The sequence below is a fragment of the Ceratotherium simum genome, chromosome 1, assembly GCF_057802395.1.
Source record: "Ceratotherium simum simum isolate JZ-2026a chromosome 1, ASM5780239v1, whole genome shotgun sequence".
Lineage (NCBI taxonomy): Eukaryota > Metazoa > Chordata > Mammalia > Perissodactyla > Rhinocerotidae > Ceratotherium > Ceratotherium simum.
Window position 1 is genome coordinate 105,040,740 of NC_141900.1, and position 16,308 is coordinate 105,057,047.

Genomic DNA, 16,308 nt, shown 5'->3' on the forward strand with positions numbered 1-16,308 from the left:
AATTCCGTCTGCCCTGGACAGCTAGGCAGAAAGCCTCTCACAAGTGAGGGGCATACTTAGGAATGGCAGAATGCTTAGGTTGCAAATGAGGACCTTTTAGAGTACAAGGGGGAACTATTAATAATTATGAGCAATAATTATCGAGACCTGGACATGTGGTCATTCTAGGTAACCTCAAGGGGTGGTTACCCATATCATTAACCTTGTGGGAAACAAATTAATGTTAAAAAAAAAATCACTGGATGACTTATATTTTTTAAAGAATGGCAAACAGGAAATCATTGGACTCTTCCTATCCAGGTGGTATAACGAAGTGATTAAGGACGTAGGTTTCACGTCAGATGGCCAGGATTCAAATCTCAGTTTCTCTCCTTCTGGCTGTGTGTCCTTAAAGCAAGTTACTTAATTTCTCTAAGATAAGAGGATAAAAAGATAAGAAGACTTGTTCTTTCTATTTTATACCCTGGACTAGTATTTTGTTCTTTTTTGGTTAGTTTTAATTTGCATATTTGATGTAAGCCACTTTGTCAGCACTCTGTACCCCAAGAGACTCATGACATGTTAGCAGAACACTCAACAGCCATTATTTAAGGGTAATCAACTCCACCAGTATTTCTTTGGGCCCTAGGACCAAGCTGGCTGTAAAAGGCCTTGTTGACCATGGATATATATTTGCTTGTTTATGTTAGCTGTCCTTAAAGCCATTTTAGTTGCTCAGTTCTTTGGATATCTCAGAACACTTATTTCTAGCAACCATTTTTTTTCTTGTTCATTTATTTCATCTTCATCTTATGTACTTTGGGTTTAATCCTTTTTATGGCCAGAAAGGGAACAAGAGATAATAGTTTCATAGTTTTTTGGGTTATAAGTGATTAGTACTGTTCATTTTATGCACCTCTCTCGGGAGTTGCAATCTGGAGGCTGATCAACAGAGCTTTCGCAGTTTTTAAATTTGAATTTCTTTAGGTGGGGGACATGCCCTGCCATTTCCCACCACTCTTATGTTTCCTCTCTCTCTCCTCATTTGTCTACTTGTCTTCTGACTGCATTTGATTTTATGACTCTGTGTTAACATGATATGGGCTGTTCTTGTTGGAACTGAGAAAAAGACAGTTGCAGTCAGGGCTCTTCCTGAGAATGCTTGACAATCTCGAGTGGACACATGGGGACAGAAATTAATGAATTAAAATATGACCGATCATAATAAAGAAGGTTTAATATATATAGTAGAATATATAGCTAGAAAGATCTTGATTGGAATGATCCCATGAAATGAATGTTTGTTGCGCAGGCCCTTATGAGGCTATGGTCACTTTCTCCTTATTGTATTCCGCAGGTCTTAACCAGGGAGAGCTGCTACTTTCTACTTGGGCACTTGATCAGAGAGGATATTAAACAATAATGGTCAGCCTCTACCAGCCCATATTCACTGGTCAACCAGGTGTCCCAAGTTTGGTTATTTTAGGTGCTTTGTCATTTGTCATGTTGTCTGTCCTTTTAGTTTCCTTTAGTGTTTAATTAAATTTGCTTCTTTCTCCCATCAACATTACCAGGTGGTTTTCATCTGCATTTGAGACATAAGATGTAGACACTACGTGTGTTTATGTTCTTCTTGATTTTCTTGTAGAGAGGACATTCATAAATATCTGAGGGATGTCAAAAGATTATTCGCAGGGAGCATATGATGTCTGGAATTTGTTCTGAACCTTTCCTAATTCAATAATCTCCTTATTTGTAATTATGAAATATGTTGGTGACAATGTTTTCTTCTAGTCTTCCGGTAAATAAGGAATGAGAAAGAATAACGTGTATTTTTGTGTTGTCATCACCTGGTAATTTCACAGGGGTATGTAGGAAGGGCACTGTTGTAAATCAGTATTTGTACTCACATGACTGTAGCTGAGTGTGTCTCTTTTATGGAAAAAGCTAATGAAAAAGCTAAAAAAGTTTGCTGTTTGACAGTTTGGAATATAGAGTATACTGATGAGAAAATAGCTGGAAACTACTGAAAGGTAAATACTTAACATTTAAAGAAGGACATTTTAAACTTCATTAAATATTATGAAAATTATTTTGTACTGAAGAAAAATGAAAGCTGTTCTGTTTAGTTAAATAGAATTGTCTTACTAGTCTTTTAGTAAAAAAAGATGGACCTTAAAAGAGGCATATGAGTTGCAGACTAGATAATTGTTCATAGAGGAAAAAGTTTTTTAATTGTGCTTTTAGAATATTTGTTCAGTGTTCAAATTTTGTTCTCAAATTTTTGACAAATTAATAGAATTAAAATATTTCTTCCTTTTGGTATGCTAAAATCCCATTTGCTTCTGAGATTAAAAGTAAAGGCCATCATATTTCTTCATTCAAAGCTTTAAAATATTTAATCATCTCCAAATTTGTTCCTATATTTTTAAATTAGGAAATTTTTTACCTTGATTATTAAAGAAATACATATTCTTTGTAAAAAAATGTTTTAAATAAAAGTAAATAGAAAATTATCCATAATGCCAGTAACCTGAGTCTGTTAAATTTATTTTTTGGTAATTGTCATTAGCATTTATAACATTTTATAGATAGTGTAGAAAGATTAAAAATAAGTAGCAGGATTTACAGCAAAACATTAATAGTGGTGAGATTTCAAGTAGTTTTTAATTTTTAACTTTTTGCTCATCTGTATTTTCTGATTTTTTAGTGTAATAGCAGAGTTTAAAATACTAATCTCTAGCATCTTGCATGGTATCTAGCATATAGCTCCTACTGTGTTCCCAGTATTAGCCTTTTGTTTAGGGCTATTTAATGATTTTCAGAAGAAAAATGTTGGGTTGTTTAGTACATTTAATAAGCTGTGAGTGGAAGACGTATGGAATGATTTATGATTTAAAATATCTATAGAGTGACATTGCATAACAGGTATTGTCTTAGTGAACTTTACATAATTCACTTATGGAGCATAATTTAGTAGCTAGTGTGTACTTTGTTCTTTGTTATTAGGAGATTACCATGAAAAGCATCTCAAAATGGGTCGTCTTAGCACAAACTATTGTGCTCTTGAGAAATACCCCTCAATGTAATCTGGTAATGATGATGGAATTTAAATTGGGTGAGGTTTTGTGAGATTTTAGACCTCTGGGACCTAAGTAATTTGCCACAAAGCATTTTTGATGTAACAACAGTAGATACTAACAGTAGCAATAGTAAGTTTGGTTTTTGAGTCCACTAAAGCTATGTGCTTAAATTGTTATTTGCATATTTTTGTATACACATTTTTCTAGTTTCCTGTGATTGCATAGTAGTACAGAGCTACTTGTTGCCTATAAAGATGAAGTCTAGCTTTTAATCCTGCCCCTCTATTCTATTTTCTCCCTCTCCTAATGGGTATCAACTTTTTTATTTTTTATGGTTTATGGGAGAATGCTAGAAACCAACTCAATATTACGCTTTGTCCTTCCTTTGCTTTATCCTTCCTTTGTTTTATAATACGAGCAGTTGTGTGCGTGTATGTAGATGTATTTATATGGAGCATTCTGTATATACTCTTCTCCATCTAACTTTTTTCACCTGACAACATATCTTAGAGATTAAGCCACAGTAATATATAGAAATATTTCTATAGTGAGTAGCCTGGTGCATACATTGTTTCCTATTTTTACCCTTTGTGGGATAGACTCTGAGGAGTGATATTGCTAGGTCAAATGGTAAATGCATATGTGATTTTACTAGATGTTGCCAGATTGCCCTGCATAGAAGCTATACCACATATAAGAGTTTCTCTATAGCCCCACTATCAGAATATGTTGTCACACTTTTAGATTTTTATAAATCTAACAAGTGGGAAATGGTATCTCAGTGTCATTTTAATTTGCATTTCCCTTATTATGAGCAAGATTGAGCATTTTTTCATATGGTTAAGAACCATTTGTATTTCTCTTTCTGTGAATGGTCTATAGGGCTGTTGGTACTTTTCTTTTCTGTTAGAATCTCTTTATTCGAGACTGGTGAGACCCTGAGGTGATCCCCAATAATTTCCTGTCACCTGATTCCCTTACTTTGTGTTATTCCTTCCCTGTGAGTGGGGGTGGGACCTAGGGCTTGGCTATTTAAAAACTTTTTTAATATATATATATTTTTTTATTGATGTCATAATAGTTTATAACATTGTGAAATTTCAGTTGTACATTGTACATTATTATTTGTCAGTCACCATATATGTGTGCCCCTTTACCCCCACCCCCCAGCCCCCTTCCCCTCTGGTAACCACTAGTCTGTTCTCCCTGTATTTCTTTATCTTCCACATATGAGCGAAATCATAATAGTGTTTGTCTTTCTCTGTCTGGCTTATCTTGCTTAACATAATACCCTCAAGTTCCATCCATGTTGTGGAAAATGGGATGATTTTGTCTTTTTTTATGGCTGAGTAGTATTCCATTGTATATATATACCACATTTTCTTTATCCATTCATCATTCGATGGGCACTTGGGTTGCTTCCACATCTTGGCTATTGTGAATAATGCTGCAGTGAACATAGGGGTGCATAAAAGTCTCTTTGAATTGTTGATTTCAAGTTCTTTGGATAAATACCCAGTAGTGGAATAGCTGGGTCGTATGGTATTTTGATTTTTAATTTTTTGAGAAATCTCCATACTGTTCTTAATAGTGGCTGCACCAGTTTGCATTCCCACCAGCAGTGTATGAAGGTTCCTTTTTCTCCACATCCTCTCCAACATTTGTTGTTTTTTGTCTTGGTACTTATAGCCATTCTAAGAGGTGTAAGGTGATATCTCATTGTAGTTTTGATTTGCAGTTCCCTGATGATTAGTGATGTTGAACATCTTTTCATGTGCCTGTTGGCCATCCGTATATCTTCTTTGGAAAAATTTCTGTTTATATCCTCTGCCCACTTTTTGATCGGGTTGTTTGTTTTTTTGTTGTTGGGTTGTATGAGTTCTTTATGTATTTTGGAGATTAACCCCTTGTCGGATATATGATTTTACAAATATTTTGTCCCAGTCAGTGGGTTGTCTTTTCATTTTGTTCATGGTTTCTTTTGCCTTGCAGAAGCTCTTTAGTCTAAGTCCAATTTGTTTATTTTTTCTTTTGTTTCCCTTGTCTGAGTAGATATGGTATTTGAAAAGATCCTTCTAAGACTGATGTCCAAGAGTGCCTATATTTTCTTCTAAGAGTTTTATGGTTTCACATCTTATCTTCAAGACTTTAATCCGTTTTGAGTTAATTTTTGTGTATGGTGAAAGATAATGGTCTGTTCTTTTGCATGTGGTGTAGGACTTGCTTTTAACTAGTAGAACATGGCAAAGGTGACAGAATGTCAGTTTCTTGATAAGTTTAGATTATATGGCAGAGATGATAGGATGTCACTCCTATGATCATATTACATTATATAAGACTCCATCGTAAGCAGACTGGAGTAGGGGACTCCTCATTGCCGGCTTGAAGAAGTTAGGGGCCATACTGGTGAAGCCCACTTGGCAAGGAACTGCAGGTAACCTCTAGGGTCTGAGGGTGGCCTCCAGAAGACAGCCATTAAAAAGCCAGGTGCCCCCCACCGCCCCATATGGCTATAAGGAAATGAATTCCGCCAACAAATCTAGGTGAGTTTGGAAGCAGTTCTTCCCCAGTCAGGCCTCCAGATGAAAATGCAGCTTGACTGACACTTAGCTTGAAGCCTTGTGAGACCCTGAGCAGAGGCTCCCTTTAAGCTATGCTCAGACTCTTGATTCTCAGAAATTGTGAGATAATGAATGTGTGTTGTTTTAAGCCACTAAGTTTGTGGTAATCTGTAGTACAACAATAGATAACTGATACCAAGATACTACCTTTTTGTCTGTGAGACAAGTTGCAAGTATTTTTTCTATTTTCTCATTTTTTCTATTCTCTCATTTTCTATTTTCTCGTTTCTTTTAGTGTTTTTTGCTATCAAATTTGTTTTGTTTTTATATAATCTAGTTTATCTGTTTTCCGGTATTGCTTCTGAATTTTCAGTCATAGCTAGAAAAGTTGGCCCACTTCCGTATAATAGAGGAATTTACCCTTATTTTCTTCTAGTAATTGTGTGGTTTCACCTTTTATATTTGAATACCGAATTCACATCAGATATATCTAGGTGAGTGGTGTGAGGGATGGACTCTAGTGTATCCTTTTCCATATGGCTAAGCAGTTGTCCCAACACCATTTAGCAGAAAGTCATTCATTTCCTCACTGGCTTGTGATATTATATTTATTTATACAATAGTCCCCCCTTATCTGCAGTTTCACTTTCTGCAGTTTCAGTTATCCTGGGTCAACCGTGGTCCAACAATAACACTACCTTACAATGCCTACGTCATTCCCCTCGCTTCATCTCATCACATAGGCATTGTATCATCTCACATCATCACAAGAAGAAGGGTGAGTACAGTATAATAAGATATTTTGAGAGAGAGAGAAAGACCACATTCACATAACTTTTATTTTATTTTATTTTTATTTTTTTTGTGAGGGAGATCAGCCCTGAGCTAACATCCGTGCTAATCCTCCTCTTTTTGCTGAAGAAGACCGGCTCTGAGCTAACATCTATTGCCAGTCCTCCTCCTTTGTTTTTTCTTTCCCAAAGCCCCAGTAGATAGTTGTATGTCATAGTTGCACATCCTTCTAGTTGCTGTCTGTGGGACGCGGCCTCAGCATGGCCGGAGGAGTGGTGTGTCGGTGCGCGCCCGGGATCTGAACCCTGGCTGCCAGTAGCGGAGCGTGCGCACTTAACCTCTAAGCCACCGGGCCGGCCCTCACATAACTTTTATTACAGTATATTGTTATAATCGTTCTATTTTATTATTAGGTATTGTTGTTAATCTCTTACTCTGCCCAATTTATAAGTTAAACTTTATCATAGGTTTGTAGGTATAGGAAAAAAACATAGTTTATATAGAGTTTGGTACTCTCTGGGGTTTCAAGCATCCACTGGGAGTCTTAGAACATATCCCCCAAGGATAAGGGGGGACTACTGTACTAGATTTCTAAATGTAATTGGGTCTTTCTCTCAAATTTTCTCATCCCATCCCATCAGTTTGTCAGTCTATGCATGTTGTCATGCTGTGCTATTTAGATATAAAAGCCCTGGAGTTTATAAGTTTGTTATCCAGTAGGGCTCACCCCCTCCTTGTTCTTTTTCAGGGTTTGCCTAGCTATTCCCTGCTTGTTCATTCTTTTCCAAGTGAACTTTATGATCAGCTTGTCTAGCTCCAGAAAAAAAAAAATCTGCTAGTATTTTTAACATGATTGTGTAACATTTATAAGTTAACTTAGGGAAAGCTGACATATTTATGATTTGAGGTCTTTCTATTTAAGAGTATAGTACATCTTTCCATTTGTTCAAGTCTTCTTTTGGGGCTTTCAGGAGTGACTCGTGGCTTTCCTTACACGTGTTTAGACATTTCTTGTTAAATTTGTGCTTAGTATTTTAAGATTTTTGCACTGATCTTCATAATGAGTTCTGTTTGGGGGGGGAGGGGAGGTTCAATCTTCATCAGGTTTTGCGATCAATATCATACTCATTTCATAAAACAAATTTGGAAAGTTTTTTTTTATGCTCTGAAATGCGTTAAGTAGCATTAGGATTACTAGATCTTTAAATGACTGGTAGAATTCCTCTGTGAAACTCCCTCTGTGCCTGGTGGTTTGTTTTTGTTGATTTTGGGTTTTTTTGAGGAACTTTTGTGACATTATTTCTTCTGAATATTAGTGATTGGTCTATTTGGATTTCTATTGGGACTGGGATCAGTTGGAGTAAATTGTATTTGCCTTAAAAGTTATTCTTTTCTTCTAGGTTTTCAAATTGATTTGTAGAGAATTGTATGAAGCCATCTCTTAATTTATAAAATTTCCTCTTGCAGTGTTTTCAAATTTATCAGTAAGAAATCATAGACTGAGAAAGGAAGACTTGGGACTTTTGCTACATGCTGAATATTTTGCTTAGTACTGACAACATGTAATGAAACCATCTGTTTAAACCAGTTAGCCATCTTCTCCTTCTTCCTCTCCTCCTTCTTAACAATAAACATTTCTTTCCCAGAATGTGCTCTGCTCACATATTATATTCTTTTGTAGGATTTCACATTGCCCAGAATCTAAACAATGTCCTGTAACTTTTTCTGGAACAGAAATATACTTTTAAAAATTATACAAACAGGGGCCGGCCTGGTGGCGCAGGCGGTTGGGTGCGCGCGCTCCACTGTGGCGGCCCGGGGTTCGCTGGTTCGGATCCCGGGCGCGCACCGACGCACTGCTTTGGCGAGCCATGCTGTGGCGGCGACCCATATAAAGTGGAGGAAGATGGGCACGGATGTTAGCCCATGGCCGTCTTCCTCGGCAAAAAAAGAGGAGGATTGGCAGATGTTAGCACAGGGCTGATCTCCCCACAAAAAAAAAAAAAAAAAATTAAAAGAAAGATTATACAAACAATTATTTGTTAATTGTTAGTACTAGACACTGTGCTAAACATAATGAGTTTGAAAAGATGGAAAGGACCCCTGTCCTCAGGGGATTTGCTTATAGTAAGTATAGCAATGCTTATACTATAGGCAGATTGTTTATTGGGATATTTCCAGTTCTTGGATCTGGAAAGGATTCTTTTTTTTTTCTTTTTTAAAGATTTTATTTATTTATTTTTTCCCCAAAGCCCCAGTAGATAGTTGTATGTCATAGCTGCACATCCTTCTAGTTGCTGTACGTGGAACGTGGCCTCAGCATGGCCGGAGAAGCGGTGCGTCGGTGCGCGCCCGGGATCCGAACCCGGGCCACCAGCAGCGGAGCGTGAGCACTTAACTGCTAAGCCACGGGGCCGGCCCTGGAAAGGATTCTTTTACTGTCACTAACTGTACCTCTCCAAAATATGAGTATTGGCATTTCATTTTCCAATCACAGCATTCAATCTTTCCATGTAACTCTCTTTGGCAACATAACTCCAACAATTATTCAGCCACGCCAGGACCTCTAATCCATTGGCCCATCCACATTTTTTCATCCTGTCTCATTCTTCCACATCCTCACATTTCTCCTTGCCTGGCTTAAATCTACGGTCTGTCATTCTAATCATCACATTGCATATACCTCTCCCTGTTCTTCTCTACCTCCCTGGCAAAACCCTGACCTCAGCTTACAAGGCACCTGTCCCTGAGCAGTTAGCAGACCATGACTAGAGAAAAACATAAAACCATACTGCCTTGTCTCAGTGAAAATTCATGTACACAACTGGTTAGCCTTTTATTCATTTAACTTTTGAAAAATATATTACGTTGAAATCTAACTGCTGACGTTTTGGTTTTATTAACTATTGAAGTTTATGATTGAAAGAATTTGTTCACTAGTTGTTTTGTATTAACTAACCTTAAATATTTCCTTTGACCCTCCTTTTAAAGGCTTTTAGAGGATATTGAAGCCATGGGTAATTGCTTATAGAAGGAATAGCAAGCAGTAAAAACAAAAAGACTTTATTGTGTAGTTGCTGGATTTATTATTTGTTAGCATAGATTAGATTAAAATTTCAGCTTTTGATTTTTGTTTGGATGTTTTAATTTCTTAAGCAATTAAGAAACTGTTATTTTATTAAATTGCTTTGCACTTCATATTTGGGTGTTAACTTCTTGACGTTGTCTAAAAACTGATAGCATCTTTGTTGCTTCTGAGGACTATTGTGGTTAATTATATAAAAGAAATGACCTGATTTTATAAATTTCTTTCATTTTTTGGTACTATAATTTAGTATAATGATTCACTACATAAAAAATGTTCTCTAAAGAATTATCATAATATGGCTTGAGGAAAATAGTCATATTTACTTGATAGGGTTGTTGAGAATTAATTACAGTTCAGGAAACAAGGACTCTTGATGTTGAACTGTTACAGAGAGGTTGAGCCAGGGGTATTCTGTGAAGAATCTGAACAGAGTTGGCCATATCCCATGGGTAAGGTCTTGAGGAGAAAACTTTCATTTTCCCCTTAGGTGCTGGCAGCCAAGAGGGAACCTAAGATTGTGCAATGACAAAATGGAAAGTAGCCTTCTGTTTCTATCACAAAGACCTTTATTTAATTTGTGAAGTTGGACAATGAGAGCCTGTTGTTTTTTGTACAGTGCAGATCGTGTTTGTGTATTAATCATCTCATATAATTCTAAGTATTTCATTTAAATCTAAGTATCCAATAAGCTAGACAGTATTCTTAATTTGGGATACAGTTGATGAAAATAAGGCTAAGAAAATTTGGTAATTTTTCCAAAGTTGCATAGCCAGTTTGTGCAGAATGGGATTAGAACTTAATCTTGTCTTTTCATTATACCATTGGTTCCCAAATCTGGCTGTTTATCAGAGTTAACTAGGAAGCTTATTAAAGCTACAGACTCCTTAACTTTACCTCTGCAAATTCAGGTTTAGCATATTTGGCACAGAGCTCCAGGAATCTGTATTTTTAATAAATACTCCAGGGATTCCTATATTTTGGAACTCTTGCGTCCAATATTATATTTCTGGTAGTGTAATACAGGTAGTGATATGGGCATCCTTATCTTGTTCCTGTTTTTAAAGAAAATAATTTTATCATTTCGCCATTGAGTATCATTTTTGCTGTAAGATTTTCGGAGATTCTCGTTGTCAGGTTCAAGATTTCCACATTCCTAGTTTGCTGAGAATTGAGTGTTGAATTGTGATAAACTCTTTATCTCCACTGATCAATTCATATGTTTTTTTCCTTTAATTTTTTAAGATAGTGGATAATAATAGTAATAGGTTTTCAAATATTGAACCAGCCTTGTATTCCTGAGGTAAAGACAACTTGTTCGTGATGTATTCATTTTTAAAAACATTGTTGGTTTCAGTTTTAATGTTTTCGTTAAGATTTTTGTAATCTCTCTGAGATTGTCTTTAATATTGCTTCCTTATACTGTCCTTGTTTTGGTATCAGGGTGATAATAGCCTCAGAAAATGAGGTGGAGAACGTTTTCTCTTTTTCTGTTCTTTGCAGGTAGTCATACAAGACTAGAATCATTTGTTCCTCAAATGTTTGGTAGAACTCACTTGTAAAACTGTCTAGAAATGTTTTTGCAATGGTTTAATATTCAAAAGGACTATAAAGCCTTCCAAGTTTCCTGATTTTCCAGTCAGTGTTGTGCATTTATATTTTTCTAGGAGTTTATCCATTTTACCTAAATTTATGAACAACACTTTTATTTTTAAGCTACATCTATATTTATGCCCTCTTTTTCATTTTCAGTTTATTTCTGCTTTCTCTCTTTTTTCTCGATTAGTCTTGCCAGTGCTTAGTTAACTTTACTGATCTTTTAAAGAACCAACTTTTTGCTTATGAACAATACTTTTTATTTTTAATCTGCATCTATATTTATGTCCTCTTTTTCATTTTCGGTATTGTGTATTTCTACTTTCTCTCTTTTTTCTTGATTAGTCTTGCCAGTACTTTCTTAATTTTATTGATCTTTTAAAGAATCAGCTTTTGCCTTTTATCATCTTATTTCATCTTTATTTTCTATTACTTCCTGACATCGTTGTTATTGTTTTTGTCTTTCATTTTTGTTGGGTTTATTCAATTATATTTTTCTAAATTCATAGTTTGTGGGCTGTATTTTCTAATATTAGCATCCCAGGCTATAAATTTGGCTTTTGCTGTATCTCACAGGTTTTGAAAAGTAGTATTTTCACTATTTAGTTCTAAATAGTTTCTAATTTCCACTTAGACGTTTTCTAATTTTTCTAGTTATCTTTTTGTCATTGATTGTTTTTTAACTTAGTTGTCTTGTGAGCAGAGCACATGGTCTATATGATGCAAACTCTTTGACCCCACTGCACACACACTGCTTCTTGAGGGCCTTTGCTTTTGCTCTGCCCTCTCGTGGATGGCTCTTCCCCAGATATTTGCAGTGCTCGCTACTTTATTTTGTTCAGGCCTTGACTCGATTATCACTTTCTCAGTGAGGACTTCCCTAGCCATCTACCAAAAATTTCACACACCCTCTTCTACTTCATATCACTCTTCCCTGCTTTGTTTTTTCTCCTTACCACTTATCACTTTCTAATATTATCCAACATCACGTTCCAAACTGGATCCGGAAGGAAGTACAGTCATGTGCCATCTAAAAACCTTTTGGTCAACAACGGACCACATATACAATGGTGGTCCCGTAAGATTAGTGCCATATAGCCTAAGTGTATAGTTAGCTATACCATCTAGGTTTGTGTAAATACTGTAGGGGAGGAAGAAATTTTCCTCTACCCCTCCAGGTTCTTCTGGCTGGTCAACGGATTAAATGGACATGAGACAGATTAACAGGAGAAAAATGAACAAAAGTGTAACAACATGTGTACATGGGAGAAACCCAGGAAAACTGAGTAACTTGATAAAATGGCCAGAGCCCTCACCTTAAATCCTCAGCTAAAGACAAAAGATGTTGGAGTGGGGAGGGTCAGGGACTTCAAGGGGAAGGAAAGCACTTCACAGGTAGGTGAAAAGGAGCAAATGTTTGGAAAACAGGTGACTGACGACACAAAAAAACAGAAGAACAGAGGGGAGCCCAACAAACAGGCTTTTCTAGGTTCCTCCCTGTGTACCACCTAGTTCATGTTAGGCTAACTAAGGTGATAGCTTGCTTCCTGAGATGGGTTTTTTTATCTGAATTCTTTTAGGCAGTTAAAGGGGAGGTAATAAGAAAAACTTTTGAGTCTTTTGTTTCTTAAAAATAATCAGCCTAAAATAATCTTCATGTTAAATAAGACACATTTTGAGGTGGCAAGTTTTGTTCCCCTTCATTGCACTCTGCTGTTCACACAAGGATGCAATCACCCAAAGCATATCTCAGAACATTTTCCCCTTGTAAGCAATGCATGACTGTAAAGCCACTAAGGGATTTGTGGCTGGGCACAGAGACGAAATGTAAGCTGTAAGAGAAGGGAAAGTTGAGTGTCCGGGCTTTGCCTGCAGTGAGATTGAAAAGTAGTGGTAGTGTGGGTAAGAATGACACAGCTGGGAAGTCAGGGTTGTGGTCAGATAGTGAGGTTTTAATTTAAGACTTAAGAGGTCATTAAATCATTTCTGGGTGATGATGAAGTCCAGGGTAGGGGCAGGGTTACTTAAGTAGAATATGGGTGAAAGTTACAGGAGGAACATGAATAAGATTTTGAAGCTAGGGTTTTGAAGGGTTCTGGACATTGCCCAACATGCTGGTGGGATTTAGAATAAAGAAAAAGATGTGAACCTAATGTCCGAGTGTCCACCTGTTGTTCAGAGCTGCTTGATGGAATAGCCCCTGATTAGCATCCTCTGGCTTCCCAGTAATTGGAGAGGGAATTGGCTGGCTTTCTCTCTTGGTCCCTCTTGCATGGTTCCTTTCTGTGTTCAGGGTTAAGGAGGCCAAGATGGAAGTGGGAAGGTCTGGAGTTGTTTGAGGAAAACAATCTAAATAGAAATCTCGTTGTATATATGTTGAAGAGGGGATGGCTCCTTAGATGCTCAGTTCTTTATGGAATTGAGCAGCCTCTACAGTTAGTCTTGAACTTCAGGATTTCATGGCCTTTTGAGAAAGTAGTACTTTTATTTTTGATGTTGTTCGTTTGCTTGGTTTTTGCCTACCCCCAAGGCAAATATTTTAGGAAGTTGTAATGTCTGTTTTAGTTGAAATCTAATGTTTTACCTAAATGTCTCTACTCTGTATTCTTTGCAACATTTTTATTGCAAGTTGCAAATTTGCAACTTTTTTTGTCTGTTCATTTGCTATCGTGGCTCCATTCATTTTGCTTAGAGAACATTTTCTTCCACTTCTGCAGTTTTTTTTGCGTGTGCATGTCTTTAAAAAGTGCTAACAGCTGACATGACAGCACTTTCATTGGTGCCTGACTTTCCCTTTGTGCTGTGGTCATTTCCAGCTGCCCCTCTGGTATTATTGTAGTGGGAGTTTTTGTTTGTTTGGGTGCTGGTGGTGGTTTCTTTTGTTTTTGAAGCTTTTGAATTGATATGCAGTGAAATCAATAATAGGGTTTCTTTCTTTTTTTTTTTTTTAGGAAGATTGGCCCTGAGCTAACGTCTGTTGCCAGTCTTCCTCTTTTTTTTTTTCTTTTTTCTCCCCAAAGTCCCAGTACATAGTTGTGTATCATAGTTGTAGAGTTGTAGCTCTTCAATATGGGACGCTGCCAAAGCATGGCTTGATGAGCGGTGAGTAGGTCTGTGCCTAGGATCCGAACTGCGGAAACCCTGGCCGCCAAAGCGGACCATGAGAACTTAACTGCTACGCCACCGGGCCAGCCCCTAAATAATAGTTCTTGGTTGTCAGACAGTTAAGAAATTGAGCTGTTTACTGTCTTCTAGGCTTATGGCATAACATTGTACAAAACAGCTTAATTTTTGAAGTGGAGTTTACTGATGCTGATTTGCTTTGTCTTAACTTTGAGGGGGTGATAATATTATTTTTTAAATTATTTCACAGTGTAGAAATAAGAAATAATGTAGAAGTATCGCTTTGTACATTTCTTCTGTGTGTACATTACTTATATACGGTTTCTCTGCCTTAATGTTCAGTGAGACTATTTTATATGTGCATTGGGCTCTTTACAAAGATTCTGCAGGAAGTTCTGTGAGGCGTCTGTGAAGACCAAATATTATCAGAAAACATCGGAAAAAATTGCTGTTCAGTGCCACATTGTTTACAGGGCATCATAAGGAGAGGGAAAATAGAATTGTTTGAAGTCTTTCAGTTATAAATTTGAAATGTAACTCTAGATTTGTTGAATCGAGAGTAGGCATCAGGGCAGGTTTAATGTTTGATTGGAAAGTAGAACTATTTTTTCAAGTTACTTATTTTTAATGACAGATTTTAAGATCCTTGAGTTAAAAGAGTTGTAATTTTACAGTTGGAAGGGACCTTACATGTACTGTCACGACACATATATACTTACATTTTCCTCATGAAAAGTTAGAACCTGAAAAAAATTACTAAACTTTCTGAAAGCAATCCAGAACAAAGGTGAAGAATTATCCATTAACATGAGCAAATGAATAAGTCAGCTGTTTTGCAGCTATTGGTTTTCTGAGCATTAACACATTGGCCTGTGGTTTTAATTGTTGAATCCTTTTTTTTTTTTTTTTTGTGAGGAGATCAGCCCTGAGCTAACATCTGATGCCAATCCTCCTCTTTTTTTCTGAGGAAGACTGGCCCTGAGCTAACATCTGTGCCCGTCTTCCTCTACTTTATATGGGACGCCGCCACAGCATGGCTTGACAAGCGGTGCCTCGGTGCGCGCCCAGGATCCGAACTGGCGAACCCCGGGCCGCTGCAGCGGAGCGTGCGCACTTAACTGCTTGCGCCACCCGGCCGGCCCTTATTTTTTTGTTCAATGCTATCCGTATGTCTTCTTACATTTGAATCTTTATTAACGGTATGTATGCATAGGGGTCCTAAGTAAATAGTTCAGAAGTGCTACTTGGTGGTTTGGAAAACAGTAAATATGAACTTGGTGGGTGATTTACAAGTGTCCTAAAGTGTCTAACATATCTCTCCTTCTCTTTTAGGAAATTGAAAATGGCCCTTCAGCTATGCTAAGTCTATAATGGGAAGTGTCACAGTTCGATATTTCTGTTATGGATGCCTTTTTACATCTGCTACCTGGACGGTTTTGCTTTTTGTTTATTTCAACTTCAGTGAAGTGACTCAGCCACTTAGGAATGTGCCCATCAAGGGGTCTGGGCCCCATGGACCATTCCCCAAAAAATTCTATCCCCGTTTCACTCGAGGCCCAAGTCGAGTATTAGAATCACAGTTCAAAGTAAACAAAATTGATGATGTGATAGATAATAAACATATTGAAGATTCAGAAAAAGGCAATGTGAAATTGTCTTCTGAATTGGGTAAGTGTATTTGATTTTTACTAGTAGTATGTCAAAGTATTTAATCATTAGAAGTTTAATTATTCTTTAAATCATGTGTTGCTCAGGGGATTAGAAATGTATCATTTTTTTCCCCGCTGATTTATTTCATTCATGAACTAGCTGAAGTCTTATGATTTTTGCCCTCAGTGGGGAGTTATATTCTAATTTGTCTCATTCTGACTTCAATATTTTATGACCACTTGGGAGAAACTAATAAGGTCCAGAATAGAAAAAAAAAAATGAAAAATTAAGTGGCTGGAAAGAAAATGGAACCTATGGGGGAAGATTTTAATAGCTAGCATTATTTCATAAGGGAAAGAAATGGTTGAAAGGTTACTTGACTATATTTAACATATTTTGAAAGGCAGAGTTAATTAAAACAGAACATAAACCAGGTTTA

General features: G+C 36.9%; 1 protein-coding gene across 7 annotated transcripts in view; it reads left to right on the forward strand.

Annotated features, from left to right (window-relative positions):
- The window catches only part of GALNT11 (polypeptide N-acetylgalactosaminyltransferase 11), a 66,309-nt gene that overhangs the window by 17,765 nt on the left and 32,236 nt on the right, over positions 1–16,308 (forward strand). For 6 of the 7 annotated variants that reach the window (XM_004430591.3, XM_087433357.1, XM_087433366.1 and 3 more), the window contains one exon: positions 15,552–15,887. In XM_004430591.3, the coding sequence (XP_004430648.1) occupies positions 15,590–15,887 (298 nt within the window). In that variant the 5' untranslated portion in view covers positions 15,552–15,589. Of the gene's footprint in view, positions 1–15,551; positions 15,888–16,308 lie in introns of those variants that run through there. The other variant, XM_087433374.1, reaches the window with a different exon arrangement.